This window comes from Mus musculus, chromosome 2 (assembly GCF_000001635.26).
Source record: "Mus musculus strain C57BL/6J chromosome 2, GRCm38.p6 C57BL/6J".
Taxonomy (NCBI): Eukaryota; Metazoa; Chordata; class Mammalia; order Rodentia; family Muridae; genus Mus; species Mus musculus.
In genome coordinates, this window is record NC_000068.7 from 14,100,336 (window position 1) to 14,115,374 (window position 15,039).

General features: G+C 38.3%; 1 protein-coding gene across 3 annotated transcripts in view; it reads left to right on the forward strand.

Annotated features, from left to right (window-relative positions):
• Positions 1-15,039, forward strand: part of Stam (signal transducing adaptor molecule (SH3 domain and ITAM motif) 1) — a 74,377-nt gene that overhangs the window by 26,374 nt on the left and 32,964 nt on the right. For 2 of the 3 annotated variants that reach the window (XR_373935.4, NM_011484.3), the window contains exon 2: positions 2,066-2,150. The exons of the other annotated variant lie outside the window; for it this stretch is intronic. Coding sequence is in view for 1 of the 2 variants with exons in the window: in NM_011484.3 (NP_035614.1) it covers positions 2,066-2,150 (85 nt within the window). In the remaining variant the exon portion in view is untranslated. The remainder of the gene's footprint in view (positions 1-2,065; positions 2,151-15,039) is intronic. 3 annotated transcript variants of the gene reach the window in all.

Consider the following 15,039-nt stretch of genomic DNA (forward strand, 5'->3'; position numbering starts at 1 on the left):
CAAACATGCCTAAGACTATGAACAATTTTCTGCTGTTAAATTTGTCAACACCTCCTTTACCTGTTGAACAGGGAATGTTCTTGAATTAGCTCAGCACTGAGGAAGAGAAGGAAGCCAGGAGTTTTATTGTTAACCAAATTAAGACCAAGTACTAAAAATAAGAATCTTAGTAGTATTGGTTGATCTGTGTCAGGCTAAAAAATTAAATCTGTTGGTGAAGATCATGATGCTATTACATTACTTTACCACAGTGATCTAGTCAGGACTAGTTACTCTGCATGTATGTAGGTTTGACCTTTGAACATAACTTCTGTTTAACCTTCTATTTCTCCTCTCTTTTCTTTCTCCCACTTGTGTTTTCCTTACTCTCATGTTAGAACACTCTCTCAGCTGATAATCCTTGGCTGACTGCCCCTGGTTAATACTTTAAAAAAAAAAAAATCAAACACACCCTAAAAATGCTGATAAGATCTTGACTTTGAACTTTATTTTAGTAAATTTTTCTGGTGGTCAGTTCACTATGAAGTCTCTTCCTTAACCCTCCACATTTTGTTTTATTTATTTATTTATTTATTGTATATGAGAACACTGTGGATGTCTTCAGACACACCAGAAGAGGGTATCAGATCCCATCATGTGGATCTGTTGTTTCTCTGTGTAGCCTTGGCAGTCCTGGATCTCTAGACCCAGCTGGCTTCAAGCTAAGGAACTTTCCCACCTCAAGGGAGTTTAGTTATTAGTAAAATGTCAACCTTGGACAGGTTGTATTTAGAACTGAATTTTCTGAACTTTTTCAAAATGGTTTTATTTCTCTGTGAATGTGTTTGTGCGTGTGTTTAAATATACTCACCGTGTGTAATTCTTACAGTTAGAGATTACAGAGATGTGGACCCCCATGATTTTACCCCCCTGAAGTTTAAGTACCCTGACTTGGGTACTTGTCCTCACTGAGACTTCATTGTGTCCTTCACTTTGTTGTTAGTTCTTATGGAGATAGATGAATGTGCTACAATCTTTCTTTTGCTGTCTTTATAGCTTTGGGATCAGCAATTGGTGGTAAGTCCCCTCTTCTAAAGGATCAATCTAGAAAGAGCTACATTTTCAGTTCACCCAGCTTTTGTTTGGTGGGATGAAGGGATGGCATCTTTTCTCCTTACATGCTGGGTTAAGGAGTAATACTTCCTTTATTTTTTGTGTCCATCTCTATTATTCTGGTGACTACTAGTCCAGAAAAGCTTTGTTTGATCTCCAGAGAGCAAACTTCTCTTTCTCTTATTCCTCTTTACAGTTTATTTTTTCTTTTGAGAGATGATCTCACCTATGTAGCTCTGCCTGGCCAGGAATTTTCCTGTGTAGACCAGATTGGCCTTGATTGCTGAGATCCATCTAATCTGCCTCCTAAGTGTTCGGATTAGAGGTGTATGTCACTGTAGCTGCCATCTCTTCCTTTTCATTTCTCTTCGTTCTTTTTCATTTCTGAAGCGAAGTTTCTTGTAACGTAGTAGTATAAAACAGCCTTGTTCTTAAGGCTTTGTTATTCCTTTCTTATGTATTCTAAATAGGTCACCCTGTATGTCTGTATTGCTAGAAAACTTTTGCTGCTAAGAAAGCTTGCTATGTTTGTCTTGCCCTTGTTTTTTAAATTCAATCTGCCAGTCTCTGTTAATATCTTTAATAATATATCAAGTTTTTGACTGGTTTTTACTGTGCATGTGAATGGGTGTACATGTATGTATCAGTGCTTAGTCCATGTTCCTTTCATTGCCAAGTAAGACTAGGAATTTTCTAAAAATAAAAATATTTCTTTATGTAGCCTATTTGCAGATAGAGAGGAGGTTTGAGTGAAGAAAGACCCGTGGCTTTCAAGTGAAGTAAAGAGCAACTGAAGTGTGAATAGGGAAGACTTAGGATAAACTGAACCTGTCCCTTTGAAAGATTGACATCAACATTTGATTAAAAATAGTGCTGCCAACTATTTGGGTTTGATGTGGAGATTTAATTATGTTACAGCTTGGTGATTTGAATGTGATAACATTTTATAACAGTCTTCTTTTCTCATCTACAGAGAAAGCAACTAGTGAGTTGAATACTGCTGAGGACTGGGGCCTCATCTTGGATATTTGTGATAAGGTTGGCCAATCTCGCACAGGGTGAGTGTTCAGAGATTCAAGAGTTTTGTTCATCCTCCTTATAATTAAGAAAAATTAGCAAAGTAAAGCTGTTACAGTTCTAAATTAGTTTAGTTTAGAAAGAGAATGTTTATACTAGAAAGATTTGAAGAATTGTCCTGTTTAGATTACCCTCTCTTGTGGTTTGAATGTGAAATAACCCTCTTAGGTGCCAGTTGGTGGTGCTGTTTGGGGCTGTTGTTGAACCTATTGGAGGAATGGATCACTGGGAATGTCCCTTGAGGGATTGTCTCTGGCCCTGGGTCCTGTCCCCTCTGCTTCCTGAGTTCCTGATACAGTGTAATCAGCTGCCTGGAGTTCCTATCACTGTTTTCCACACCATAAGAACAGTATCCCTTCTTGAACTGTAGCCAGAATAAGTCCTTAGGCTGCTTCTAGTCCAAACCTGTCTCAGTCCTGAGAAAAACAACTACGATGGCCTTAACGTGGCCTTGAGGGTGACAGGACTCTTAGAAAGTGGGAGCTTGATTACTCTCTTTTTGCATTGTTTTCTTTTTGAAATCCATTGTTTTCCACTCACATCAGTCACTAATTTAAGTTACCAACTTCCATCGCTTTGTTTGAATTTTTTCACATCTTTCAAATAATTAATGATGATAAAAAGATAAGCAAAGTAGAATCCTAGGCTTTCCAAACAGTTCGGAGTGGATTAACTGATGTGGATATTAATGATTTCTTCAGCTTCCGGTCTAAGAACATTCAGCTAAGAGCAGTCTCATTTGCATGGTTTGACACACAAATGTCTTATTTAGGAATCGTTCATAAGCACTGTCAGGTTTGTCCTTCATTCTTCCAGTGGTAATCCTACAGTCCTAGCCATTACTCAGTTCTGCCATGAAGTCTTCACAGTCTCTTTCAAAATGTCCATGTACCAAGATTTCCATAATCCATAAGCCTGGCTAGACAGGACGTTTAGGGCCAGGGCCAGGGCCTTTACTCCAGAGCTTTTAGCCTCTGGTTTGCTGCTTTTATTTGGTTCCACAAGATTCTCTGAAATATGTCCTCTGTTGATTCACTTAAACTTTTTTAAAATTTAAATTTAATTTTAGTCGAGTGTGTCTGTGGGTGTGTACACATGTGTACATGGGTACATGCGTGCCACAACTCACACATGGACTTCAGAAGACACCTTTGAGTAGTCAGTTCTCTCCATTCACCTTTACATGCTCCAGGGATTGAACTCAGTTCCTCAGGCTTGTATGGCAATACTATGTATGTATGTATACCCATGGAAACATCTCCTGGGCTCACTACCACTTTGATTTTTTAACTTTGTATTAAGACTGTGTTCTCTGGTCTAGCTCATGAATTTAACTGAAATTTGAGTAACTACTGTGTATCAGTTAGACATTCCTCTCACTTTTCATTTTACCCACTTTATTTGGGACATTTCTCATTGTGATGAATGTTTAGCTTTAATTGTTACCTTGGCACAATGTAGACTCACCTGAGAAGAGATGTTCAAAGAGGATTGTTCACATTGGTTTGCCTGTGGGCATTCTATGGAGATTATCTTAATTAACATGGGAAGAGTCAGGCAGGGTGAGGATGGAGGGTGGGTGGTCCTGAACTATTTTAAGGAGCAGTTGAGCTGAACAACAAGCAGACAGCCCACTGTGCATGCATTCTCTGTTTACCTTTGATGTCCCTCTTTCTGATAATGGACAAATAAACCTTTCCCTTCAAGGTGCTTCTGGGTAGGCGGGTATTTCTGCTTGCAGTAGAAATGCAAGTAGAGCATGTGTGTTGTCTGCAGTGGTAAATTAACCTGTTTTCTCTTTTGTCTAAATCTGTCTCTTTTTGTGTCTAAGTCATTTGCCATACAAAATGTTCACCTCACTCTTGACTTTATGTTTATTTCTTTCCACATGACGTTGATTTCAGTGCAGTTAATTGCTGGGGTTCCAGTGAATGTTGGTGGTTTTAACAGGGTTAAAACCTATTGATTGGTTTCTTTATTCCTTAAATGTAGAATATTTTATTCTCTCATTTCCCACCCCATTGACATTTCTTGCCAGACTCAGTTTACCCATCAGTTTTCTCAAAACTTTTTTTTTTAAATCCTCTTCATTGACAATATTATAATGGTCTTTTGGGTCCTCAAATTACTGTCAAAAATATCCTATGGGTGAGGATATAGCTTAGTGGTAGACTGTGGGCTTGACCTATAGGAGTCCCTGCTTTTAACCCCAGCTCAAAACAAAGAGGAAAAAAAAACCAACCAAAAATACGTTCTTATTTCCGTATTTTAGTAATTTATGTAGTGAATCTACGTAGTACATTTGTTTTGTGTTGTTTTTTGGAGACAGTTTCTCTGCATAGCCCTAGCAGTCCTGGATCTCAGTATAGACCAGGGTGACCTTGAACTCACAGAGATCTACCTGCTTCTGCCTCCCAAGTGCTGGGATTAAAGGCATGTACCATCACCACCCATCTTAGTTAGTTTGTTGTAGGCTAAATGGTGGTTGTTGTTGTTGATGATGTTGTTTTAATTAAACTGTGAAGAGGAAAGAAACATAGCTAAGTGCTTGGAAGCATGGACTCTTGAGGGATGCCAGGTTCAGATTCTGGCTGTGTGGGTGCTTTGACACGTTGAGCTTACTGGGATTTCTGTACTTCTTTAGTCTTCCACAAAGGAATAAAACCCCCTCCTTTTCATAGTTGTTAGGACATTGGGATTTGTTAATTTGTAATGTTTTTAACAGTATTTGGTTCTTGGTTAATTGTACTTTTTTTTTTTGAGTTGATCCTTTTATTTTGTTTTAATTAGGTATTTTCATCATTTACATTTCCAATGCTATCCCAAAAGTCCCCCATACCCTCCCCCCTAATCCCCTACCCACCCACTCCCCCTTTTTGGCCCTGGCGTTCCCCTGTACTGGGGCAGATAAAGTTTGCAAGTCCAAAGAGCCTCTCTTTCCAGTGATGGCTGACTAGGCCATCTTTTGATACATATGCAGCTAGAGACACGAGTTCTGGGCTACTGGTTATTAAAGTCATATTTTGTGACACTGAGGACTGAGTACCAACCAAGATTGGTGTATTTAAAAGTACGCCATTATCTAGTATCATGGTTAGAAAGTCTGTCCTTTTTTTCTTCTTCTTCTTCTTCTTGACTTTGGTGGGTTCCTTGTTTTTGTTTTCCTATAGGAACCTTTTATAATAATTTGGTCAAATGCCTAAGATCACAAGCATACATTGCCTTTCACTATTAGAAAATTCGCTATTTTTCTAGTTAAAAGTCAACTTGAATTTTGTGTGGTGTATAATTATGTGGAAGTTACTTTTTTGTTTTTTTCCAGTATGTTAATATTGTACCAGCCATATTCATTAGACAGTTTTTGTTATATATTTGAAATTTACTCATTTTAGCTAGCAGAGTGCTTTTGTCTGTATTGTGTTTTATTCAGTACCAATTGGTTTAGGTACATGCTCATTTAAAAAGAAAAACAATCCACAAGCTTTTTCAAAGGGTATCGTTAACATTTGAGTTGCTATTTGGACATTTGAATTGGTTATACTAAATCTAGGAATTTACTTAGGATATCATTGTATTTTGGTGAGGGGTGGCTCTCTTATTCACTTGATCTTGTTCATTTGTATTTTCTACTTTTCTTTCCCTTCTTTCCTTTCATCCTTTTTTCCTCCCAGAAGAGGTATTGGTCTCTAGTTCTTCTAAACTAGTTCTCAACCTTCCTAGTGCTGCGACCCTTAGTATGGTTGTTATGTTGTGGTGACCCCCAACTCTAAAATTACTTTCATTTCTATTTCATAACTGTAATTTTGTTGCTGTTATAAATTGTAAATATCTGATAGACAACCCCCAAATAGGTTCAACCCCACAAGTTGAAACCATTGTAAACCATTATTTTCGAAGTATTTATTTGCTTATATACATGAGACATCTTGTTAGAGCCCTTGTTAATGGTTTTGAAATCTAAATAATACTAGAGATACTGTTTCAGTATTATTGAGATTTAAAAACCATGAGTAAGACTGTTTTGGGAGCCAGCGTTGGTGGCTCCTATGAGTAATCCCAGTATTCAGAAGGCAGAAGCAGGAAGAATGATGGCATTCAAAGCCAGACTACATTACATAGAGAGTTCTGGGTCTGCCTGGGTTGCACAGTAATAAATGAATGAGTGAATTTGTGAATGTGTGTGTGTGTATATGTTTTGTGTTTATGTGTATACATGTGTTTCTGCTTTGTTACAGTACTGTAATATTCTAATTACAGAAATTGGTAAGCATAAGATCTACTTCCCTAGCCCTAAGCCAATTTTGCTTTTATGGGATAGTTTTCCCATTTAAAAATATATAAATAAATATAATATTTTATCATTGAATTGTTATAAAGAAATTTATGTATGTTAAACCGTTTTAGAGTTTTTGTGTGAGCCAGATACATAACCAAAGGATTAACATTATATGAACAGTTTATAGGATACCAGATCAAGTCTGTAATAGAAAATTATTAAGCTTCTTTTTTCAATAAAAGTTTTACTTGAGTGTGTGTTTGTTTCTCATGTGAAGTGTATACCTGCTCACATGCAGAAGCCAGAGGAGGATGTCCCATGTCCTGCTCTATTGTGGTCATGTCTTATTCTGTTGCCACAGTGTCTTGCGTAGCAGGGACTCTTACCTGCTGAGCTGCCTCTCTATTCCATTAAGTTTCTTTTTAGGAAAGTAATAAACTGGGATACAGAATGGCCTTCTACTCTTCATCTTCCTCCCTCAGCCTGCCTCAAGTGCTGGGATTGTTAAGTATATACCAGAATACCTGCCTACAAAAGGAAAATTGAAAAATCTTTACTTCTGTCCCTGTCTCTTATGCCCACCTCATGTAGGTAAAATGCAATTTCCTCTACATTTTTTTCATTGTGTTTTTACACAGATAGGAATGTCTGTTCTTCATTCATGTACTGTAGCATAGTGGACACTGTTCTGCAAGTGTACTCTGTGCTTAGTCCCTAATGTAGCCAGTCACTCTTAGAAGTGTGTTTTTTAAGATGTCTATTAGTATCAGGCTAATTAGAAACATTTTCAAATTTAATATCAATTTTGATTATAAACATAACATTTGACAAATTTTATATACTAATGAATAGAAATTAAAAACTTTAAATAACTGTATCATTCTTGAAAAACTACTTATTTACTTCCACCTATTTGCTTAGGTAGGTTATGTGATATTTTTATAAAGATAAATCAAACTATTTAATTATATAAAACTTAAAACTTAATGTTTTGAAAAATACTTCAGAATTCTCGTTACTCACATGATTTTTTGGCTCCAGCTCCAGTGTATGAGTCAGTATTGAAGACTGCCAACTAGGTCATATGATGAACTGAACAGCCTTTGTTTGTTTAGAAATCAAGTTTCAGAGTAGTTTCTTTTGTGTGTTAGCTTGATTAGTTGCTCATTTAATCCATGTGACAGTAGGTATATATCTTAATTGGGTTTCTATTTCTTCAGTGAAACACGGTGAACTAAAATATCTCTGGGAGGGACATGTTTATTTTTTTTATACTTCCACATCACATTCGAGTCGGAACTAAGGCAGATGCCACGGAGGAGTGCTGCTTACTGGCTTGTTTTCTATGGCTTGCTCAGCCTGCTTTCTTATAGTATCAAGAGCCAACTGCCTAGAGGAGGCCCTTCCAACAGTAAGTTGGGCCCTTCCACGTTAACCATTGTCTTAGTTAGGGTTCCTATTTTGATGAAGAGATATCATGACTATAGCAACCCACCCTTCCTTCCTTCCTTCCTTCCTTCCTTCCTTCCTTCCTTCCTTCCTTCCTTCCATGTGCTCTATCTGCATGTATACTTGCATGCCATAAGACGGCATCAGTTCCCATTACAGGTAGTTGTGAGTTACTGGGAAGTGAGCTCAGGACCTCTAGAAGAGCAGATGGGGAATAGCCCCTGAGCCATCTCTCCAACCCAAGGGAAACATTTAATTGGGGTTGATTTACAGTTTAGTACATTATTGTCATGGAGGGAAACATGGCTGCACGCAGAATGACATGGTGAGGAGAAGGAGCTGAGAGTTCTACACAGGCAGCAGGAACGAAACTCAAAAGCCCAGCCTCTAGTGACACACTCCCTTCATGAAAGCTACATCTATTCCATCAAGGCCTCACCTAATAGCACCACTCCCTATGGACCAAGCATTCAAACACATGAGTCTATAGGGGCCAATCCTATTCAAGCTGGCACAATCTTCAATTAAGAAAATGTACCACAGGCTTGCCCACAGACCAATTTGGTGGACACATTTTTCAAATGAGGTTCCCTCTTCCTAAATGATCCTAGCTTGTATCAAGTTGACATAAAACTGGCTAACACAGAACTGATCATCCACATTAATTGAAATTTTATAATTGATAAGGACTAATTGCTGCTGTTTTGTTAGTTCCACTTTTGTCTTTGAGGAAGCTGGAAAACATGTCATTTTTTAGTTGGCTAATGATAGATATATTTAGCTAGCAAGTCAATCTTAACATTTCTGAAACATAAGATAATTATAGTCATTTTACCTGATGTTTTGTCAAAAATGTAACTTCTTGGAACCTTTATTAATTTATTGAGTACATGCCTAGGAATTTGAGTGTGTTCTTATATAATAGGACTGTATTTAGCTTTGTAAGAAGTCACCACACAATGTTGATTGTTTCACTATATTGTTTCATCTTATACATTGAGGTCTTTGGTCTGGTTTGGTATTTATTAAGCACCCTGAGGACTTATTCCAACTTTTTTCTAGTCAGCATCAATAGTGCTGATAGTCATTTACCTGTTATACAGCACAGCAGTACCATATACTGAATATTTCTATTTTACTTCCTTCTAATTTGAAATACTACCGTTCTATAGTACATTCTGATCTGGATTTGGATAATTTTGAATTTTGTCTTTAATCTCATTGATACTATCCTACCTGTGTATTACTTATGGATTTAATTAATAAAGCTTTATAATGTGTTTTAATATTTGGTAAGACTGGTCTTCCTCATTGCTTTCTTTTCTTAAATTTTTAAATTGAATTAAAATACAATTACATCATTTTCACCCTTCCCATTTCTTCTTCTAATCCCTGTCATATTCCTGCCTTTTTCCTTTCCAAACAGACCAAAGTCAGTTTCTTTTTCTTTATTGTTTTTACACACACACACACACACACACACACACACACACACACACCCTGCTTACTCTATTTAGTGTTGCTTGTATGCATATGATTTCAGGGCTGAGCACTTGTTATTGGATAACCAGTTAAGGAACTTTTCCCTGGAAAAAGCTAATTCTGTCCCTCCTCACTCCAGAATTCCTTAGTTGCCTGTAGTATTTTTAAACTAGGAGTTGGGTCATGTGAACTTTCCTTCTTCCATGATAGCATGTCTTTTGGTGCTTTCATTGTTTGGGTCTTGTTTAGGCAACCATATTGTTAAGATATAGGTATAAGGAACTGCCTTTTCTAAGAGACATAGCCTCACAGCAGACTTCCTGGTCCTCTGATTTCTTTTTTAAACAATCTTTTCTCCTTCTCTTCCTCAATGTTCCCTGAGCCTGGAGTTGATAAATTGTACCCATCAGTCAGGGCTAGGCAACCTACGACAAGTTCGTCTCTGCATTTTGACCAGTTACCGTTTTCTTTGATGTTCTCTTTGTTGCAAAGAGAAGCTTTGATGAGGAAGGAGAGCTATACTTAGCTATATGCATAAGATAAGTGTTTGGAATGCAGTTAGGAATTATGCTGGTCCAGTAAAGTAGTGGTAGTGGGTTCTCTAAGATGAATCATCTAATTACCATATGTAGTTGTTTAGTTTCCCAGTAATAAGCATGGTTTTCCAATTGAGTGGGTCTTAAATCCAATTAGAGAGCTTTTTGGTTTCCATTTCTGAGTGGTACTCTTGCACCTTTAGGATAGCTTGCCATGCTGGTTATTGTTGTGGTTCATAGACATCACAGTTGGGTAGGCCTATTGATTGCTTCCCTCCCGTGGTAGTTTACATAGAACCTTCTAGTACTATGAAAGCTATTCCTCAAGGGGGTTTTTAGGCGAGATCCAGATTGAATTGTCTAGGTCTTGTGTCCAGAGTATCATCAGCAATAATAGGGACCTATCTTCAACCTCTGGGAATCAAACAAGAGCAACTACAGCATCATCTATTGTTTTTGGAGTCTCTTGGACTCTCTGACCAACAACTCAAAAGGAGGTTTCTCATGCTGGGTGGCAGGGTTTTCTTAGGTGGTCCATGGTTCTTAGAGGGAACATTGTTGCTCAAGTGGCATAACTTCATTTACGACACACATCTCTTCCCCCTCCCCCCCCACACTCACTCACTCACTCACTCTCACACTCAAATAAATATAAAATGTTTCCTTAAGGTATTTTCAAATTTATACCCCATCCTCCCTCTCTTGTATTGATCCCCCCTCCCCTCTTCCCTATTAAAACTTTCCTTCTCACGTCCCCCTTCATACCACTTGTATCCTATAAACCCTCCCTATTTTTCCTACCTGTTTGTGTTCTTCTCTTCCGTCACTATATACATTTTACAGTTCGCTTTATTACTTTAAAGGCAAGACTTTGCCCCATTTTTTACTCATTAAAATTTTTCTTTGATAATTTCATGCATGTATATAATGTATTCTGATGGTTCTCGCCTCCACATCCCCACATACCACTTTGTTATCTTATTTTGTTTGAACAGGGTTTGAATAGGATTGTCTTTATGGACGTGAGATTAGAACTATCCATAGAGCCTGATGGTTCACCAGTGGGTACCCAGCTGAAGACACTGACTTTCCTAGAGTCTGACCGATAGCCTACGGTCGAGCAGTAAGGGGCATAGTCCCGTGATTCTAGCCTCCATTCACAGTGGAGTATTGAGAAGGCTTTTTCATGCACTCCAATGCAAGTAACTGTGTCTGCTATGAGTTCATGGTTTTATTTGTGTCTAAAAGATGAGAAATGATTTGTTAAGGGCTGAGCCCTCCTCTGTTATTTACCCTCAGTGTCTTGAGTCTCTGCATTCACTGCTGTTTACTGGAAAGATAGGCTTCTCTCATTAGGGTTGAGAGTAACCTTTGTCTAAGGATATAATTCAGATATTTAGAAGGCAATTTAACATTATGTCTATTTAGCTTAAATTAACATCAGTGGTAATTTCCCTCATTAGTTTTCTCTTCTGTGGAGTGGGCCTCAGATCCAATCTACCCCACATAACACTTGTGCTGCTCTTGGACATGTGAGCACATTTTGCTTGACAACTTAGCGTTGTAGTATAAGGAGTTAACTGCTGAGTAAGATTGTTGATAGTTTTCTTCTTTACCCAGAAGCCTGGATAGTACCCTCCTACAGTTTGAACACTAGCAAGCAGGCAAGGTTTCCAGCCCAGCTTCACTGCTCTGTATATTGCAACCAAGATGTATAATGTCTTAAACAGTACGTCCTGCTCTGGTGGGCAACCAGGTGGAAGACAGGAGATTATATTGCTTTGAGCCTCTGGGTCCTCACTGACCAACTGCTCTTATGGAGAGTTCCCACACTAGCACTAGGAGTCTTGTTCAGAATCTTGCCATGCAAGGTATCCCTCTTCCAACAATTATTTTTTAATTGGGTTAGAAGATTGTAGTTTTTATATGGGCCTTTTCATACCCCTGAAAGTTTTTATTTGTTCCGGTCCCCGTTTTCTCCATCCTCTCTCTCTGTCTTGAGCTTTTTTATGTCTCAATTAATTCCCCTCTGATCTTTCATTTTTACCTGTGTTTTACAATCCTCCCTAAGGTCCTTTCTGTCCACCAACCCTGACCTCTTTCTAGTTTCATGGCTTCCATAAGTACTCTTAAAATAAACACAAACCCCATATAATTGAAGCTAGGATCCTTTAGGAAAGAGAACATGTGGCATCTGCCTTTCGGGGCATGGATTACCTTATTCAGTACCCTCCTCCCACAAATGCCAGTTTCATCCATATTCCTGGAAAAATAAATATTTACTTTTTCTTTACAGCTGAATAGAACTCATTGTGTGTATGTACTGCTAATACATACACACTCACTGATTGATGGGTGTCTAGGCTAACTCCAGTGCCTTGCTTGACAAGACTGTAGTGGTGAATGTGTATGTATGAGTTTCTCTATAATAGGGCATAGATTTCTTTGGTTATATGCCTAGGAGTGGTATAGATGAGTCATGGTAATGTTATTTCTAGTTTAATGAGGACCCTCCAGTTGTTTTTTGAAGTGGCTGCACTATTTTAGATTTTTACCAATAGTGTGAGAGGATGTTCTATGCTGCATAAACATTTGTTGCCATTATTCTTGGTGGCCGTTCTGACTAGGGTGAAATGGAATTTTAAGGTAGTTGAAATCTACATTTCCTTCATTGCTAAGACTATTTTTAAAACTATTAAGTGTTTAGTGGTCATATGTGTTTCTTCTCTTGAGAACTCTTTATTTAGTTCCATACCTCATTTTTAATCAGCTTTTCTTAATGTTTAGGTTTTTTAAAAAAATTCTTATATATTCTGTTTATTAACCGTGTGTCAGATGTATATCTAGGAAATATTTTCTCCCATTCATGGTAAGCCCCACCTCATGGCCTTTGCTTTACTGCCTCCATGGCCTCTTTCTTGGGTTGACTCCACTTACTGCTTGTGGCTCACCTTGACATTCATCCCACATTCTTTGCATCACTGACTTCCTAGGTATCTGCATTGCTGTTATTCAGGTCCCATTGTCACAGGTGCACAAATTACAGTCTTCAGGGATCTTGACTCTTTCCCTGGCTTCCCAAGCATTCCTTTCAAATCTATAGGGAAGCCTTCATGACCATATAATTCTCAGATTTAGTTTCTTTGCAAAACCATCACCAATGTGAACAACGCTAAGGAATTTTGCCAGCTTGAAGCGTGGTTGGATCCCCTTGGACCATAGGCATAGAGTGTTTATATGTATGGTGAGGTTTCCTGGGCTGCCTTCAGTGAGCAGGATGCCCTAGAACTCTTTTCTTAAAAGAGAGTCAAATGCAGGGTATGGTGTGACTCCTTCAGAGTCGTTTAAGCATTTTCCCTACTGTACTGATGTAGAATATGGGTCTAATTTTTTAATGGTTTCAATCTCTCCAGTAACCACAGTTTTCTGGCCTCAACTTTGCCCACAATTTCTTTCTGAGCAAACTGCAAACTTTCCAGGCCTTTCTGTTGTGTTTTCCATTGTGACTCTATGTAAATTTGGCTAAAAGCATCACTAATCATGATACAGCCTAAATGGTGGCCTGGCTTGAAATATCCTCAAGCAGATTACTCCACACCTTTGAAGTTCAACCTTCCATAAAGCCTCAGGATAAGACTAAATATAGCAAGTTCTTTGCCAGAATGTAACACAAATGACCTCTGACTCCATAGCCTGTGGAGTCCTTAGTTCTTGTTTGAAGCATCTTGAGAAGAGCCTGTACTGTCTATATTCTGTTAGCATTCTAAGCACACATCTGAGCTTCCCATTGAGCTCTGCTTACAGCATTGCAGAACTCTCTTAACTTATATATCTTCAAGCTTTTTCAAGTTTCCCCCACAGATCTGTAATGAGTTCTAAATCATATAAAAAAAAAAACTCATATCAACAATCCCACCGCTAATTTCATAAGTTCATAATTTCATAGGTTTCAGTCTGTCAGAGTAGGGGAAAGTGAAGCAGCTCACATTGTAGCAGATTGAGAAATCTAGTTTATTCTAATTAATTGTCTAACTTTTTATAATCTGTGTGTGTTTTGTACATGTGTGTTCACATGTATATGATGTATACGTGTGGGCGTGCATGTGGAGGCCAGAAGTTGGTGTCAGGTATCTTTTCTAGTCACTTTCTACCTTGTTTTCAAGACGGGTCCTTAGACTTCGGCACATTTGCTATGCTGGCTGGGTCATTGAGCTCAGGGCTTCGTGCACATGTGGCAGGTGCACTTTGGCTTAGATCATCTCTCAAATTCTGGAATTTAGTGTGCACTAAAGTATGGAAAGCATCTGGGGGCAGGAAGTTGACACAAACTTGTGGCTTATCTGACTTGTTTCCTCTTTGTGAATTATTATTCATTACTGTCTAGCCTAATGTCCGCAAATACCTCAATATTAATTAATTAGTTAATTAATTAATTTCAAGGATGGGATCAAATTCAGGTCATGCGGGGCACTCTGTCATTGACCTACGTGCACATCCGCTTATTTTTTTTTTCATTTGTTGTAGTTTTAAAATAATGGATTGAGAGAAAAATGAAGTAGAGAAATATAGAATAGAAAATAAAACAAATGTAGACTGGGATGTATCTCAGTGATAGAGTGCTTCTCTCTATCATGAAAGTCCTATGATCAGTCTCTAGCACCTCAGGAACGGAAAACGAAGTCCAGCTGTTTTCTTCATTGCTTTACATAACCAGAACTTCTGCCCATAATAAAAATTCCAAGAACTAAATGTTGGTCTGGATGTGTGAAGCTTTCTGTTTCTGTTATCTGGTAGTTAGCCTAAAATTCTCTTTGGGTTGCTCACTGAGTTTGTGACACAGTCATTTTTCAACAGCTTGGAGCAGAAAATTGGCCATTTAGCTCTGGTACAAAAAGCTGCCGAATGTGTTTCTTATGTCATAGCTCCTGAGGTTTCCTTTCCATGACAGTGCTTCGTTCTCTTGGTGGCTCTCTTATCCCTGTCTGCACTTATTCCTCATTAGGAAGACCACGGTCACTCCTGCATTACTGTAAACAAGACTTAGGCTGGAGCATCCTTTCCCACCCCATGATTATTCTCCTTGCCTGATTGTATTACTTCACCAATTCCTGTTGCATCTCCTTGGAC